The 18,415-nt window shown below is 33.7% G+C and overlaps 1 protein-coding gene across 1 annotated transcript; it reads right to left on the bottom strand.

Annotated features, from left to right (window-relative positions):
- Nucleotides 1-1,776: 1,776 nt before the first annotated feature.
- On the bottom strand, nucleotides 1,777-15,580 carry LOC583499 (serine/threonine-protein phosphatase CPPED1). The gene is made up of 6 exons (XM_783405.4): nucleotides 15,113-15,580; nucleotides 11,755-11,961; nucleotides 10,614-10,758; nucleotides 5,001-5,137; nucleotides 3,690-3,830; nucleotides 1,777-3,131 (listed from the first exon to the last, which is right to left on the bottom strand). Exons 1-6 carry the CDS (start codon nucleotides 15,162-15,164, stop codon nucleotides 2,890-2,892), a joined length of 924 nt encoding a protein of 307 aa, XP_788498.2. The 5' UTR covers nucleotides 15,165-15,580; the 3' UTR covers nucleotides 1,777-2,889.
- Nucleotides 15,581-18,415: the final 2,835 nt, after the last annotated feature.

Genomic DNA, 18,415 nt, shown 5'->3' with positions numbered 1-18,415 from the left:
AACTGTGGTGTTTTCCTTTCAAATGATGGTTTGAAAGACATTCCATGTATCAAAATTGGGAATAGGGATTACAGAAATGCTATGAACTTAAGAAGAGTAGATATAAAGGCACTTATTTCTGACAAATGTGAAGGTCAACTGCATCTTTTGATAAACTTTTGGATTTTTTAATATCTTTACACTTAAAGTGTAATAAATGTCACAATTCTTCTTTTAATACAGACTTGTCACACTTGCATTAATCAGAATGTGTATTTATACAACACATGCCACACAAGCTACCGGTAATGTAAATTTAATAATTTACAAACAAAAGCATAGCAAACTTCAAAGTATTCTGTAGATCAACAGTACATCTTACTATTGATCAAAACATACATGTATATCATGACATGCACTCTCAGAAGAGATGGCATCAAAATTTGATATCAATTAGGCGACAGTTATTACATGAAGAAGAAAAAAAAAAAAAGTTTGTAAACAAAATTAAGTTCGTGCAGTCTTATTAAGCTATTCCATTTATCCCAAATCAAAAAACAAATCAAACCTCATTCTATTATCACACCTTTGTTCTACAACCATATTTAAAATTGAATGCAAACAGAAAGAAAAAAAAACACACAAAACAAAAATGAGATGAGACTTATGATTTCATTTGTATCAGACATAAAACTGACATTGACATGAACCTATTGAAAGCTATCAAAATGCCTACGATAACTCAATTAACATTTAACACACGTTTCCTATGTGTTTATTTTATCTAAAATTATTAAAAAATTCAACCATCACCTAATGCAATCCACAACCTAATTAAATGTATCTATATTCATAACTCATCTATTATGTACCTTGTACATGTAGATTGTTCATAATACCCTAATATTCTAAAAGAAAGCAAAAGAAAGCAACAATAAAGCAGACTGATGAAAAATTTAATGAAATCAACTAAAAAATAAAAAAGTTATGAATGTTTGAAAGGTCTAATCACTATATCAGTACCGGTAATTTTCCTATTTCATCAACAATAAAAAATGACTCGAATGTCTTTTTTATTTTAAATATATGACTCAGAAGGTCTTTTCCTTTTAGAGGATCTATAATAGTATGCTATCTATGATATATTAGTACTAGTGTCTCAAGGGAGAGGGCGCTTAAGGGATAAATATAAATTAATGACAATTTTGTACACTACAAATGGGACAGTTATTCACAACTTTGTTGCAATCCATTAACCAAACTGCCCATTTAATATTCGTATAGGTTTAGTGATCACATATTCAATTACTATGAACATGACTGACAAAGAAAGTGGACAAAATATACAGTTCCTCAGGTAGACAAAGGAACATATCTTCACTGCTATTATGTAAAAATGTGTAGAACAGGTGTCACATGCATATTCACTTTTTACATAATAGCATTGAAGGGATGTTCCTTTGTCTACCTGAGGAACTGTATATTTTTTTCGCTTTCTTTGTCAGTCATGTTCATATTCAAACATTCATGACTCTCTTCTCACAAAGGTTGGATCGTCCTTTAAATCAAACAAAATATATTTACAAGGTTCATTTTATGGCAATTCAAACTTTGGATATGGTTCCTAATGTGGTCTTAACAGCTCCCATTGCATTTCAGCATGTGCCATAAAACAATAGCAAATTTAGGGGGATATAACCCCTCCCTGACATATCTATAGGCCACATACCCTAGAATTGTGCCTCCCCCCCCCCCCCCCCCCTCCACACAAAATCCTGGGTATGTACGTGTAACCTGTTTTTTTCAATGTGATTTATTACCCCCATATTTTCTTTGCATAAAATGAAATGATAGTACACGTCTTGAGGTATTATATAGAATAAATATAAAAGCACTATTCAAATATTTGTACTGAAGATCAAACATGTAGCAGCTGCAACGTATAATTCAAACACAACCAGACAAAGCTTCTCCTTTATTCCACAACTGTCTACTTACTTGTATTCCTCTCTCCAAACAAAGCAAGAGCAATATGACGTACTTTTCCCCCAAATCTTGAGAATTCAATGGAATGCCCAGTGAAAATGGGGATATTTTGTAACCTTGACATGACAATGTGGTCAAGGGCCGAGAAAAACAACTTCACTGAAGCAGCATACAAGGTGTGACTTGCAGAGAAAAATATATTTCATTAAAGGTCTATGTTTACATTATCTAAATAGCAAACACTGACAATCCATTGTGACCACGGGGTGAACAACATAAAGAAGCAATCATTGCATTGGAACGTATTATAACTTTATAAATGTAATGTGCACACTTAAAAAATCTGAATATTGTTTTAATGTTTTTCAAATATTTCACAAATTTTTATATTAAAAAGTAGGAAATTTGGAAGACATAAATGTATTTCCAATGTTGTGTAAGATTGCGACAACAATTATGTGGTCTTACAAACCTGGAAGACAATGACATTGAGTATAAACCACTCTATCAACAATTAATATGCATTTTATAGTTTTCTTTTCTTATACTCTACTACAATATACAGATATATTGGTTATCCAGCATGTCTTCACAAACAAGCTATCTAGTAAACCCCATTCAACCTGAGAGTGCCACCAAGTTTATAAACACACATATACAATGTTCAATAAGCAGGATTACATGGGATAATTACTTTTTCACCGTCCATCTTGATTATAAAAAAGTGTTTCAAGATTCCACACTTAATGAGCCTGATTAAAATTTGAAGAAAACAGACAACTTTTCTCCAAAAGTATGACATTCAATTTCAAAATTTGTGCGCTTAAAACAGCCAATGGCACTAAAAGGGTTAATAACATTTGACATATTACCTGATTGGAGCCCTCCTAGAACCAGACAGACAATATTTTACAGACTAACTTCTCATAAAATATCCTGCCCTAGATCAATTGTAGCTGGAATATCATCCATGCCGTAGTACTGATGAGATATGCTCTTCTCATGAACTTTGACCACCCGAAGACCTGAGGGTGTATCTCCTATTTCTAGGACGGAGGTATTCTCTGAAAGAGTGCAGCCCATCGCCGAGGTAACAACCTCCTCCATCCCTTTATAAGAACCTCCTGCGTTACGGTGGTAGTGGCCGCAAAATATAGTACTCACACCTGAGAAATGGAGGAGACATTTTCAAAGTAAAAGTATCATCTTCTATTCAGCCCAGCAACCTAGGAAACTTAATTATTTTAGTTGCTGAAACTACTTTTAATTAGGTCGTCATTTAAAGTAGATTGCGCATTGCACAAACATCAATTGAATCAATAATAACAATATTCATCCCAAGACATTTTTTGAATACCCACACAAAAACCTACCAAATGAATTTGAAATATTATGTAGCTAATACAGACATAGAGACCAATATAAACACCAAAAAATACCTTTTCTTATAGACACAGAATGTAGAGAGAATGTAGTAATCTGATTGTTTTTTTAATAATCTAATTAACATTTTAATAGGCTAAAAAAGCTCAAATAACTTACTTTTTAGAAAGTCATCAGCCAATTTTTGCAACATACAATTTAATTGTAAAAACACAAGATTACCATACTTTCTCTACCACAAACCAGAACTATTAGAACGCATGATTAACTTTATGTTTATTTTATTATAATTTGTATTTCTCATTGAGTATTGAACAGATGGAGTCGTGCACCACACTTACCTGCTGCAAGAAACTTGTCCAACATTGGCATTCTGATATCTTGATCAATATTGAAGTACTCATTCTCTTCATCTGGAGTATTTAGAAACCATGGTATATGCTGGAACAGCACAAGATGTTTGCATCCTGATGACTTGGCAGCTGCAATTAAAACAAGATGAAGAGTTTACAATGGAAGCCTGGTATTGAGGTCCAACTTGATATTCATTACCATATGGTTGAATGTACATTTATGTTTTGATTCACTATGTCAGCTAAGTGCCAGTAATCGCATACATGTACACTACATTGAGTAACTGCCCCATTCAGATAGAACAACATTTTAACAAACGGTATTTTCAATTATTTAACAGACGTGCCAACCTCTGGAGTTCAAAAATTGTATTCTTTAATCCCAAAAGTTGTATTTTACTGACAAAAGTTGTATTCTTAAAAATAAACACGGATTGTAACACGGATCAATGCCTATTACAGTTCCTACATACAGGAAGCATTTTTTTTTTAATGGATCATTGGTTGAATATGCACTGCAAGATTTCGTCACGACTGGTGTGTCGATGAACCAATGAACATCCCCAAATTGCCGATGTGAGATGCTTGTAGGATACTTTACAGGACAGAATGGGCATTTTGCCATTGAAAATGGCACACACACACACAAAATAAAAAAATTAAACAAAAATTTTTAACAAATTGTTCGAAAATCGTACGGTCGTATTTGCTTTTAAAAATCGTACGAAATACGACTAAATCGGACTGGTCGGCAGGTCTGATTTAAGTATAACTTACTGATGTAAAAACGAACTTGAAATTTAGAGGAAAAAAAGAGAGTCTAATTTAAGCTTATTAAATATCAAACCCCCAATACTATAGTTTAAATCAAATGCCATCAGGCAGGACACAGGGTATTTTTGTCTCTGTAATGTAAAACTGACATGGAAGTTTTGTTCTTCTTTTTAATTAATTGTTCTTGCACATTCTTATGCCATTTTTTGTCACACATTCAAGTGCACTCTTGAGGGTTGTATACACAGGGCTACAAATGATTTAGCTTAATACATGAAAATGCTTTCATGAGACCCTGTAAACCTAGTTTTATTTGACAGCTACCATCTTTTCTCATTTTCTAATTTAGTTTTGAATTCTATTTGCCATGTCCGAGTTATTAAATAAGTAGGCAGCATCAGGTTTATCATTTATATCATGTAGCTATCATGAGTTGACTGCTACAATAATTATTTTTTTGAAGAAAAAAAAAAAAAAAATTGAGATAGAGAGAGAGAGAGAGGGAGAGAGAGCATCATATCATACCATCTAATTCTGCATCCAGCCATACATCTTGCTCTTTCTTTAGTTCTTCTACCATGCTAGCATCTTCGTAGAGTTGAGAATTTAACACCAAGCATCGCACACCTCCAGCCCAAAATCCAAAATAGTCATCACCAAATCTGGAAATTGAACCATTCATGGAAACTGTCATTAACATGTAAATGAGACTCTCTTTTTCAATCATAACATTTGAAACTTAAATCTGATATCATTCATTTCACAGAAGACAATCACAAAAACTAGAATTTAATTCGTCACGAGGACGAATAAGGTGGTCTGTCTAAGTCTTATGATAGATTTGAGAATGGGAGAAGTTACATGTATATAGACATGTAAACAATGATGATCATGATGAACATGGTGATGATCATGATAGTAAAGGTGATGATAATGATAATTATAATGTTATATGATGATAAAAACGATAATGTTAATGATGATGATAATGATCATGATCATGATGATGTTGATGATGATCATCTTCAGACCATGATGATGATGATGGTGACATTGATGATGATGATGATGATGATGATATTGATGATGATGATGAGCATGAGCATGATCCTGATACTGATTGAAAAAAAATGAGGAAATATTTAGATAGCATATAGTCTCAGCTACAGCATTCTAAGATTTGGGAGAAAAACTGTTGAATAACAACCGAGATACTGGTCAAAACACATTGTCATGCAGATTCAAGTTTTGAAAAAGTGACCTCCCATAGACATAACACGCAAATATGACAAATTATGCATAGTCGCCTTTAATCGAATATTTCACAATGATGACGTCATCTAAATAAAAAATAAATGACATATTTCTAGTAGAGAATTATCTTAGCTACAACATATCAAAATCTGGGAGAAAATCGATCACCGATAAGTGAGATAATCTCAAATACACAAAGACAAAAATGACGTCATCAACAAAATACATTTGTTTGAGTTTAGATGCCAATATGATGACTTTATTTCACTTTGTACGAGTCAGGGTGGTATGAAATCATATCTCCAACACTTACTTTCTCCAACCATTATATAAAAATTGGGGGTCAATGGACTATCTGAAGAGCTATTTCGATTTTTAAAATGGCATGTTTTTGATCAAATTTGCATTATATTGCCCATAGCAGTACGCGCGGATTTTGAACTTTGACGCACGCTCACGGCCTTATGAAATATGAAGAGTGACTGAAATTGATGTAAATTGTCGATTACGTTAAGAGGAATCCAAATCATGTAAACATTTTGAATTTGACCTTTTTTTTTGACACGTACGGACGGAAATTTTTGAAATGCTTAAAATGACCTGATTCGTACTCTCGTTTAATAGTTAAGTGATTTTGAGCAATTTTAAATTTTGACGCGCACGTACGCGCGCGTCATGACCTTTGTTTGACCTTTGATGACATGACCTGTTGACCCTTGACCTTAAGTATGTGTTATATGAATATGAATGTACTTTGAGTACGCATCATGAAGATATGATGGATAATGTGATTTCACAAAATGGCGCCTGTATGACGTCACGATAATCTGATGAACTTGAAAAGTTTCCTGTCACGTCTTATGATGATGACCTATGACTGTGTCAAAATTTAATGAAATTGGGTGGATGGATATTGAGAAATCTTGTACACAAAAAAGTGGAGAAATAAATAAAAATAAATAAATAATAAAGAAAATTCTGACGAAATCAATAGGTGGTCTGTTGACAACAGACCACCTAATAAGATATATACCACGCAAAATAAGCCATGTTATTACTTTGTGATTTTATATGATAATATGTTATAATTGTCGAAGAAGGTGATAAAATCAAATATAAGACGATAGTCACAAAACAAACAAAAAGATTACCCACCGATTTAAAATTTCGAGATGATACCAATATCTGATCAAAAAACAAAAGACACGTTCCTTATATAGACAAATCATGCAAATTAAGAAAATTCTGACATGTCGCCTTTAATTATTGAGGAACATTACAACACATAATAGAGAGAGAACTAGAACCAGAGGAGAGAAAGGGAGAGGATAAGAGAGAAGTAAAAAAAAAAAAAAAAAAAAAAAAAAAGGGAGGGCAGATGCTGAGGGATACAGAGTAAGAGAATAGGAGGGAGGCAAGGCAAGAGAGGGAGAGGGTAACGGAGAGAGGGAGAGCGTAAACGTGTAGAAAGAGAAAGTGAGATGCAGAGACAGACCAAAATAAAGAGAGGGGCAGAACAAGAGAGGAAAAGGGAAACAGAACAAGAGAAAAGTGTGAGAGAGAGAGGGAGGATAGATGAAATTGAGAACGATGCCTTCAATATTTCTAGCATAAATAGGCTCTTGAATTACGATCATGAAAGTGTGCCGATGATAATGAAATGATAATGTACACGATAATGACGATATTAAGGGCCATGATTAAAAGTGGTATAGCGCCCCCTTCAGGTATTCGATAGAGGATTGTTATACGGTAAACTTGCTAAACATGCCCAAATTTCGACATGATCCCAACCTCTGATAAAAAACGAAACGTCTCCTATGGCCCATAGTCTCAGCTATGACAAACTAAAATTGGGGATAAAAACAGCAACAATAAGCGAGATACTGCTCAAAGATGTCGATTCATGATGTGAACGATATTCACCTTTTATAGGCATAACACGCAAATTAAGACAATTCTGACATGTCGCCTTTAATTGAAATTTTCACTACGATGACGTCACCAAATTGAAAAATAATGAATACTGATCTTGTACAAAAATGTGTTAGCTACCATATTTTGAAAATATGGAAGTAAATTGATCAATACATGAGCTGGACAGAGGGATGAAAGAGGAATCCGAATGCACTTGGAAGGAGAGAGGACAGAAGAAGGAAACATGGTAGGGTGAAATAAGATTACTAAGGTAAAGGAAAGAGCTAGAGAAAATTAAGGAACATCCTAAGACATAAGAGAAGGAAAACAGGAGCCAGAGGCGGAAAAGGGAGAGGGCGAGAGGGATTAGCGAGTAGAGAAAGAGAGAAGCCGAGAGAGAGGGAGACAGAGCAAGAGAAGAAGAGGGAGGCAGAGCAAGAGAGGGAGAGGGAAGCACAGAGGGTGAAAGAGTAGAGAGAGAGAGAGAGAGATAGTGGTCGAAGAAGATGATAAAATCAAATAATAAACGAAAGCAAAGCAAAAAACAAACAAAAATTGACCCACCAGGAATCGAACCTGGGTCACCGGAATGGAAGTCGAGTGCTTTAACCAATATACCAAAATATGTCCTGTAAACAATACATGCAAAGCTGACAAACGGCTTTTGCATAGTTGCAGAAAATTAGTCTCTGAGTACTTTCAAACGACATTTTGAATTGAAAATTGGACCATGTTCCCGACTAGTGATAAAAAAATAAAGACAAAAATACCGATAGCCCAGAGTCTCAGCTACAACATACTAAAATTTGGGAGAAAACTTTTGAATAACAACCGAGATACTGGTCAAAACACATTGTCATGCAGATTCATGTTTTGAAAAAGGTGACCTCCCGTTGACATAACACGCAAATATGACAAATTATGCATTATCGCCTTTAATCGAATATTTTACTATGATGATGTCATCTAAATGAAAAATAAATGACATATTTGTGATAGAGAATTATCTTAGCTACAACATATCAAAATCTGGGAGAAAATCGATCACCGATAAGTGAGATAATCTTAAAAACAAAAAGACAAAAATGACGTCATCAACAAAATACATTTGTTTGAGTTTAGATGTCAATATAATGACTTTGTTACACTTTGTACGAGTCAGGGTGGTATGAAATCATATCTCCAATTCATGCTTTCTCCAACCATGATATAAAAATTGGGGGTCGATGGACTATCTGAAGAGCTATTTCGATTTTTAAAATGGCATGTTTTTGATTAAATTTGCATTATATTGCCCATAGCAGCACGCGCGGATTTTGAACTTTGACGCGCGCTTACGGCCTTATGAGAGGTCAAGAGTGACTGAAATCAATGTAAATTGTCAATTACGTTAAGAGGAATCCAAATCATGTAAACATTTTGAATTTAACCTTTTCCGCGCGCTGTGAGCGCGCACACCGCGCGCGGGGACACGAACGGACGGAAAATGTTGAAATGCTTAAAATGACCTGATTCGTACTCTCGTTTAATAGTTAAGTGATTTTGAGCAATTTTAAATTTTGACGCGCACATACGCGCGCGTCATGACCTTTATGTGACCTTTGATGACATGACCTGTTGACCCTTGACCTGAAGTATATGTTATATTAATATGAATGACCTTTGATGACGCGTCATGAAGATATGAAGGATAATGTGATTTCACAAAATGGCGCCTGGATGACGTCACGATAATTTGATGACTTTGAAAATGTTCCTGTCACGTCTCATAATGATGACCTATGACTGTGTCAAAATTGAGAGAAATTGGGTGGATGGATATTGAGAAATCGAATACACAAAAAAGTGGAGAAATAAATAAAAACAAATAAATAATAAATAAAGAAAGAAAATTCTGACGAAATCAATAGGTGGTCTGTTGATAACAGACCACCTAATAATTTGTGAGCATTATCATATATTATGCAAGTGTGGAAGAACATCAGATAAGACATGTTCCCTGAAAAGCATGGCTCTTCAAATGCCTTCATATTCTAAATATGTCATGTAACATCATAAAACTCCAGGGTAGGATTTTTACGTCACGTGTTCGTGTAGTCCCATATACATCTTTGTGTGTACAGTGTTTGTAACTTTACCAAGACTTGGCCAAATTTCTTATCATTTTGATGATTCCAGAACCTTGCAATACACACAAATTCTTATACGCTAGATGATCAACCTTTTCTGGTCGATTCCACACCGTTTCTTTCACAATGCCATCGCATTACCAGAACTCACCTTCATCTTTAAACAACAAATTATTGTAAGAATGAGAAAGAGAAAAAGTAAACAATTAAAAAACGAAAAGGTTTTGCAACATAAATAGGTACGAGAAAAAAAAAAGTATTTTTACGAAGAGATATTTTAGTTTAAGTACACCCTCAGTGAATAATAAAACATCTGGAGTAGACTAGTTAATGCACATACATGTACATGTGCACTCACATAGAATAGGGCACGCACAGAACCCAAGCCAGAGCACTATACACTGGGTTTTATGTTATCCTTTATTTTGTATACTCCTTATCCGTTTACCTATAAAATGCCAGGCAAAAGTTTTTGGGGGTTGGTTTTATACATTCTAGATATTCATAAATATTTTTTACAGGCCATTGGTACACTTTAATATCAAAGTGAAGACTAAAAGTGTATTTTCATTAAATACTCCTCTTCAGCAGTACAATCAAGATAAAAAGTTCAGGATCATACCACAGGAAGTAATAGGTTTCTGGAATAGACAATTCATCTCTTAAAAAAACTATTCATCAAGAAAATTACAAGTTAAATTACTTTCTAAGATAGTACAAAAAAATAAATAAAGCTGTAAAAATAATAAAGTTTTTGGAGGGATTAGAGTCATTGAGTAGATGAATGATTTCTGATAGGTTTTACAAAAAGACACTATGTATTTTGCTTTAGACATACTTGTTCCTGAAGTGTTGTATAGATTTTCTAGTTGGAGTATTTCCTACATCATGATTGCCACAGACACAGACTAAGGGTATACTGGGATCCACCTTGGCAAACTCTCTCAAGAAATCAGCTTCTTGTTCTTCTTTCTGAGCATCCCCTGATTAAATAAACACAATAAAAAATACATTTATCAAATCATATCTACCTGTACGTTTACATGCTACATAAAAACAAATTACAGAACAGATTCTTTATAATACTAAATTTAAAGTCATAAAAATGTGATCATGCATGATCAAAGTACATGTTCATTTAATGTTGTAAAATTACATATGACTATAAGACCTAGAAAAAATGAACAATGTACATCAAGCTACATAAAATCAGTATATCTGAGATTTACTATGTGTTAGCCAAGATTGCTGTACATGAACGATGATGTGTACATGAGTGTTATAACATATATTTGCATTATTTTGTCCTGCAATGTTTGAAGGTTTATCATCTCTGCGTAAATTATATGTCTTACATGTACATAATCATCATCACATTTGAATTTGTATTCAGTTTCATTCACTGACATTTATTTACTTTACTTAGTTTGAATACACATTTTCATTTTATTTGGTCCTTTTGATCATTCAAATTATGATAAATTGATTAAAATTATATGTACGATGCCATGTATATTAAAGAGAACCAACATTGGTTTGGATATAAGGGATAAGGCAGTGAACGTAAGTGTCAATGGATCTGAATATCCCCACTTAATTGGGGGGGGGGGGGATGTTTTTAAAAATCAAAACCCTATCATCTACTCAGGGAAAAAATTAATATTTATTTTTTGGGGGCTACTTTTCAACCTTGCCTGCATGAAAATAACATTCTAAAATTTGTTTTGCATTGAACTCTATTTAAATTTAAGGGGGCTCTTTTAGGCATTTCGGGGGCCCCCATGTGTTTTTTTCACTGCATCTACTTGTACTTTTGATAACCTTGCAATACGTGATTACCTAATCATTCTAAGAACACAAACACATATACATGTAAGTCATTTAGATTCAATGAAGAAGCAAATACTTTAATATAGGGGGAAGCAATAAAATGATGAAACAAAAAAAAATAAACTAAACACAATTGTGTGGTCACTTACCAGGAAAAGCATGAACTAGATCCCCACACACCACAAAGAACTTTGGTTTAGGTTTCATCTTATTGATGGCTGCAACAGCTTTCCTTGTAAGTTCAATCTCAGCCTTCCAGGTGATGGGTGTCTTATTAGCCATATCATCCATCATACCATACTGGGGATCTGCTCCCTGGATGAAACAAAATGGACCCTTCCACTCCTTCTCATTGTCTGCATCAAGGGATAAAACAAAGTGAAGAATATTTTCTTTTACTACTAGTTTTTTTTTAAATTCATGATTAAATAACCATGCAATCAATTTGGATCCACAATGGTCCATAAATGAGGATGTAGCTCTAAGTGCTGCTAAGTGTACATCAAGATCACCAGCAACAACTACCATACCAACTGCATGACCACACACTCTACTGTTGCCAAATGTTGTCTTATGACAGCCATATCAATACAATCTACAGCAAAGCCAGCAAAGTATTACAATTTATTTGCAGAAAGCTTCCAGAACCAAGTAGGAGAGAATACAAAAGGCATCTACATGTACTAGACCTGTCTGCTATGAATCTTAGTGACACATATTGATGATGAGTAATATGTTTTTTGCATGCCCAAATTTTTAATTTAAGGATAAAGGAATTTTATGTAGACGGTAGACCTAATACGTATGAGGAAGGGACAAGTTTGGTGTTGAGACACTATTATCAACTTACATGTATTTCATTGTGGGCATCAGCAGGACAGAAAAGTTATTTTAAAAAACAGAAACATATCCTCCAAATGAGTATATCATGTGCATACTACAATGTACTATTTACAGCCCCTTGGGAAAAAGTCTTTCAACAACTAAAGGACATAATTTAAAAATAAACTCTAGTTCTGGTAAAAAAAAGAAAATTAATTCTCACAGAATCAAAAGAAACTTACACTGAATGTTCAAGATGACAAATAAATGACATGTGCCAAACAATTTTGGAAGAAAATGTATACTGGCTGAGTAATGAGCATAGAAAGACAAGGAAATCAAAGTAGTACTAGCCCCGACACCATGTGTGTTGTCCCATATATAGCTTTCTGTGTACAGTGCTTGTTACTTTACCAAGACTCGGTCAAATTTATTATGATTTTGATGACTCCAGAACCTTGCAGTGCACACCAATACTTACATGCTACATGATCAACTGTTTCTGATGATCTGATCCTTTCCACACCTTTTCTTTCACAATGCAATCGCATTACCAGTACTAAAGTTTATCTTTAATTATTGTAGCTGAAATTGCAATAGAGTACATTGTATTTGTGAGCAAATTTAAAACATGTTTGCAACAAATGGGAGAGTTGTCCCTCAACCACCTTAGATCCTAAAGAAAAGTGGGATACATCTTTGCAACATTTGACTGACCAAATTTCCAATTTTAAATTTTAGATTCACATCACTCACTCACTACCTACATGTACACTTACATGTACGTACATTGATACACTTTATCTCATCTTTCTAATATTATTTAACTTTCTTATCACTAACACTATGAACATGATGGACAAAGACAGCGCACAAAATATACAGTTCCTCATTCTACCCTCAACAATTGCTATGGTAGACAAAGGAACATCCCTTCACTGCTATTATTGAACTCAAACTACCAAATCTTGTTCACAGGCATAGAAGAGGGGGACATGATCGATGTGTATAAGTACGTGAATGGCTTGTACACTGTGCAAGAGATTCCCTTTAAGATGAGTACAGAAGATAGAACTCGAGGTCACTCTAGAAAACTTGAAAAGAAATATTTTTAGGCTAGATATAAGAAAATACTTTTTTAGCAATAGAGTCGTGGAACTGTGGAACGGTCTCCCAGAAAACGTTGTGGCAGCTGGGTCAGTAAACTCATTTAAGAATAGACTTGGTAGTCACTGGTCAAAGAATGCAAGCCTTTTGTATGAGCCGGTCCAGGTGTTGCCTATTGCATCATGTTATTACACAACTTCCTCCCTCCGCAAGTAGCAGTAATCATGGAAGAATCCTGCATCGATGAACAGGCGTAGACCTACTACATCGTGTATTAAAGTAAAGTAAAGTAAAGTATTATGTAAAAATGTGTAGAACAGGTGAATACTGTATGCATGTGACACCTGTTCTACACATTTGTACATAATAGCAGTGAAGGAATGTTCCTTTGTCTACCATAGCAATTGTTGAGGGTAGAATGAGGAACTGTATATTTTGTCCGCTTTCTTTGTCCGTCATGTTCATAGTGTTACATACATGTACATCACTTATCCAAGTTCATTCCAACTTTTACCTGTTCCTCATTTCTCATGCATTGCCAGAGATTGAGAGAAGTCAACTTTAAAGTAAAAAATTGCAGTTTAATCACCCACCACTGTCATTTTGATAAATGTCAGAGAGAAAACAAAACAAAAAACAAAACAAGTAATAATAATAATAATAATAATAATAATAATAATAATAATAATAATAATAATAATAATAATAATAATAATAATAATAATAATAATAATAATAATAATAATAATAATAATAATAATAATAATAATAATAATAATAATAATAATAATAATAATAATAATAATAATAATAATAATAATAATAATAATAATAATAATAATAATAATAATAATAATAATAATAATAATAATAATAATAATAATAATAATAATAATAATAATAATAATAATAATAATAATAATAATAATAATAATAATAATAATAATAATAATAATAATAATAATAATAATAATAATAATAATAATAATAATAATAATAATAATAATAATAATAATAATAATAATAATAATAATAATAATAATAATAATAATAATAATAATAATAATAATAATAATAATAATAATAATAATAATAATAATAATAATAATAATAATAATAATAATAATAATACATAGTCTAGTCATAAGATTCATAAGGCGCCAAATCCACTTGACAGTCAAATGCTCAAGGCGCAGCTTGTACAAAAGATGAAATACATGATACATATATTATACAATTACAAAAGTGCAATAGGAAAGGTACAAACATAAAAGGTAATGGTAATCAATTATAAAATATTTAAAAAATTAAACAGATATTTCTTACGATAGTTTTTTAACACTTCAGCAGTTCAGCAGAACTGCTATTCTTAATCCATTGAGGGAGAGTATTCCATAATGAAGGTCCAGCATGAGCGAAGGTTCGCTCCCCCACTTTGTTTTAACCCTCTAATTATTTATAAAACAAATTAAAACACTAAATAAACAAATAAAAACACCCTGCCCCCTATATAGACTAAGTATAAACACAGACAACAACAAAACACAAAAACAAAAACAACAATAAAAATGTCTTTACCTCCTAATCCCTCATATTTTCGATCATTTGTTTTGATCCTGAATTCTGCCATTGATCAAGAACTGGTTAAACTTCTGAAGTAAGTAATTACGGTCCACGGCCACGTCCACCATGCACTTGCTACGGCCCACGCCTACGCTGTTGCGCCGAACCGACTCCGATGCGATTAGAAGGGTTTGTGGTCCGTAGCATAGGCGCCACTCGCTGCACAGCTCAACTTGGAGTTGGACTACCGGTACCGTACTCTTGGCAGGCCAGTCTTCGTCAAAGAAAAATCGACCATCTGCATTCACATACTACCATTAATTTTATCCTCATCTGTTCTTGTTATTTTCGATCGTTGTTTTTATCTTCCAGCACGTGCAGAATGTGTTGTCTACTTTACCAAAATAGAAAATACGGAAAATGAATTCAGTGCAAAAATCTCAATCACAACAGCTACATAATTCTGATTATGGAAAGCCGCGTGTAGAATTTTGCCAAAATAATACAAGGTATTTGAATTAATTTTATCCAACAATACAAAATCGAATAAAATTTAAAAAAAAGGGGGGGGGGGGGACTGTCCGGTTAGAAGTTAGAGGTCTTTTTGAGATAAATCTGTAAGTTTATTGAAATCATAAATTTTTGAAAAGGTGGAAAACATAAGATTTATTTATATATTAATCATTTTTGAGACATTAGTGTACGAAAGATGTAGAATACAATAATCTTATAATATATCTTGTTATAAACTCTTGATAAATGTAGCAGTGGCGGATTCAAGATTATCTAGCAAGGGGCAGAGCCGATGGGGCATTGATAAGGGGCACATTTTCTTTTTCACACCGTCATGGTGCCAAAACAATGGGTCTGACTTGAGTCTGACTTGTAAATAATTAACGGGGGAGTATTTGGCACTTTAAACTCCCCCCCCCCCCCCTTCCTCCTCCGGTTATCGGAGGGGAAACCCCACAAATCCTCAACCTAATTTGGTGTGTATAGTTTAAACACTTTTATTCGTGATAACACGCGGCTGGCCGGGAATTATATTGACGCCCCTTTCCCAAAGCTACACAGATTGAGTGTCCTAGCCCTAAAATTTAATGACTTTCTTTCATAATGAAGAATAATTCTTCTTCATAGACCAAAAAAGAATGTTAAATCACTTTTAATATTTAAGGATAGGGTAATATTAACAAACACCATCGTTAATTTCACGAAACTTAATGCAGTGGCAAGTTGTACAAAATAACAAAGCTAAATTAAATCCTACAGAGGCGGCGGATCCAGGTGGCAGGGGGCACAGTGCCCCCCTCCTACTTTTTAAAGTACCCCTAAAGCGCTCCTTTTACTTCAGATAAGTGGCCCTTTTTATTTTTAATAGGTGCCAGTTATAAGTGCCCCTTACCACTAAATGTCCCCTCCATCAATGACGATTGCCCATATTCAAATGTGAGAGTTGGCCTTTCACTTTAAAAAGTGTCCTTTTTCTTTGTAATAAGCGCCTCTATTCTTATCTGATGAGTGTCCCTTTTCACCTCTGATAATTGCCCCCTTTTATTTTGTCACATGCCTCATTTTTCCTTCTAATAAGTGCATTTTCCCCTGTTGATAAAAGCCCTTGTCTTGTTTAATAAGAGCCCCTTCCCCTTCTCGAAAATGCCCCTTATCACATTTCTGATAAATGCCACTATTAAAATCTGATAGGTGCCCTTCTTATATGAACACGGGCCCACTTTCATTTGTAATATGTGCCCCTTTTCATTCTCACAAGTGCCCCTAGGCCTATTTTGAGTGCCTCCTTTCAGGTACAAGAAGTGCCTTTACCACTGATAAGTACCCCTTCACCTCTCATAATATAGGCTCTTTTCAAGAGGTGCCCCTTATAATTTGACAAGTGCCTCTTTTCCTTTGTATGCCACTTTTCATCCTTATACGTGTCCCTTTTCATTTCCAGTGAGTGTTACTTTCCTTCTGATAATTGCCCTTTTCCTTTATAATAAGTGCCCCTTTTCCTTTCTCATAAGTTTTCTTTTTGCTTTGGATAAATGCCCCTTTTTCCTTTCACCATAAAATGTACTCCTAATTTAAAACGATAAGAGCTACTTTTTCTTTAATTTCACCCCAAAATCGCTCGCTTTTAAAATGAATATAATATAAGGTCTTTTTATTATTTCATGATTAGATTGTGTTTAAAATCCCATTAGGATTGTTATTTTCCTCTTTATAAGATGCAAAACATTTGCTCGCTCAAATCTCAGAAAATTCACCCGACTGCAAAATAAAATGCTGAAGCAGTATCTTGAACCGTAAAGAATTATCCCTGAATATGTAATCACAATGCAGGGGTATAATTTTATACCGATGTCTTAAAATAGTATTTTTACTTTGAAATTTCTCTTTTTAGGTGCCCTTATTTCGCTCCTCCGTACCCGAGTCCTTCCATCCGTTAATTATATATTTAGTGATTCCACTGCGTTAATATTGATCAACTTTACTTTAATATGACATGATATTTAAAAAAATATATATAATTTCAATAAGAGGTTCCAGATATCTTTCCTGTGCGATACCTCTTCGATTACTCATTGATTCTGGCGCTCATGATGTATAGCTTATAATTGTAGCAGTGGCTTAATAAGCACTTTTCAAGGGTGGAGAGTGTCATACAACTGGTACTAAATAATGAGGCATGAACCTAGTATAGTTAGTGTTATCACCAAATACATAGTCTGTTATATTAAATGCAGTGTGACTGATCCCATCCCAAATTTATGCTTTGTTCTGTACTTACACTTTCCTTAACTACTTCATATTGTTAAGACCCTATCTCTCCCAAAGAAGTTCACTGTTAAATTAATCTGGGCTACAGAGAGAGATATAGATCTAGATGGAATATGATAAGTCTAAATACGTTTGCCCTAGAGAAAGGTAGCAAGGGCATAAAGCAGCTTGGAATCCTCATTTCATACGATGGTGATGCCCTTTTTCATAGACATAGATTCATGACAACGATGATGATGATGTTGTTGTTGTTGTTGACTAGTTGTGTGTTTTTGAAATTGGCAATCGGTACATTTTTACTGTTGCCAAATGATATTATGTAAAATTATTTATTTGGTTACGTGTACTGTATTAGCAGACGTAATTCCTTGGTTGCCAATCAGTATATTCATCAACATAAGTTTTTAAATTAATTTCATATACAATATATGAAAATTTAAATTGTATTAAATATTAATTTTACTTATTTGATAATTAATTAAAAGCACAATATATCAAACAAAATATTTTTAACTTATTCATTTTTGCAATTAAAAA

Source organism: Strongylocentrotus purpuratus, unplaced genomic scaffold, assembly GCF_000002235.5.
Source record: "Strongylocentrotus purpuratus isolate Spur 01 unplaced genomic scaffold, Spur_5.0 spur5_scaffold_5, whole genome shotgun sequence".
Taxonomy (NCBI): Eukaryota; Metazoa; Echinodermata; class Echinoidea; order Camarodonta; family Strongylocentrotidae; genus Strongylocentrotus; species Strongylocentrotus purpuratus.
This window is presented reverse-complemented; position numbering and strand designations above follow the sequence as displayed.

What these genes read in the sequence shown, in the direction of transcription:
- LOC583499 (XM_783405.4), bottom strand. Translation starts at nt 15,164, where the DNA reads ATGGCAGAATTCAGGATCAAAACAAATGATCGAAAATATGAGGGATTA. An exon ending in AAAATATGAGGGATTAGGAG is followed by an intron (nt 11,962 to 15,112) that starts GTAAAGACATTT and finishes CCCTTGATGCAG; the next exon opens with ACAATGAGAAGGAGTGGAAG. An exon ending in GCTGGATGCAGAATTAGATG is followed by an intron (nt 3,831 to 5,000) that starts GTATGATATGAT and finishes TTTTAATTGCAG; the next exon opens with CTGCCAAGTCATCAGGATGC.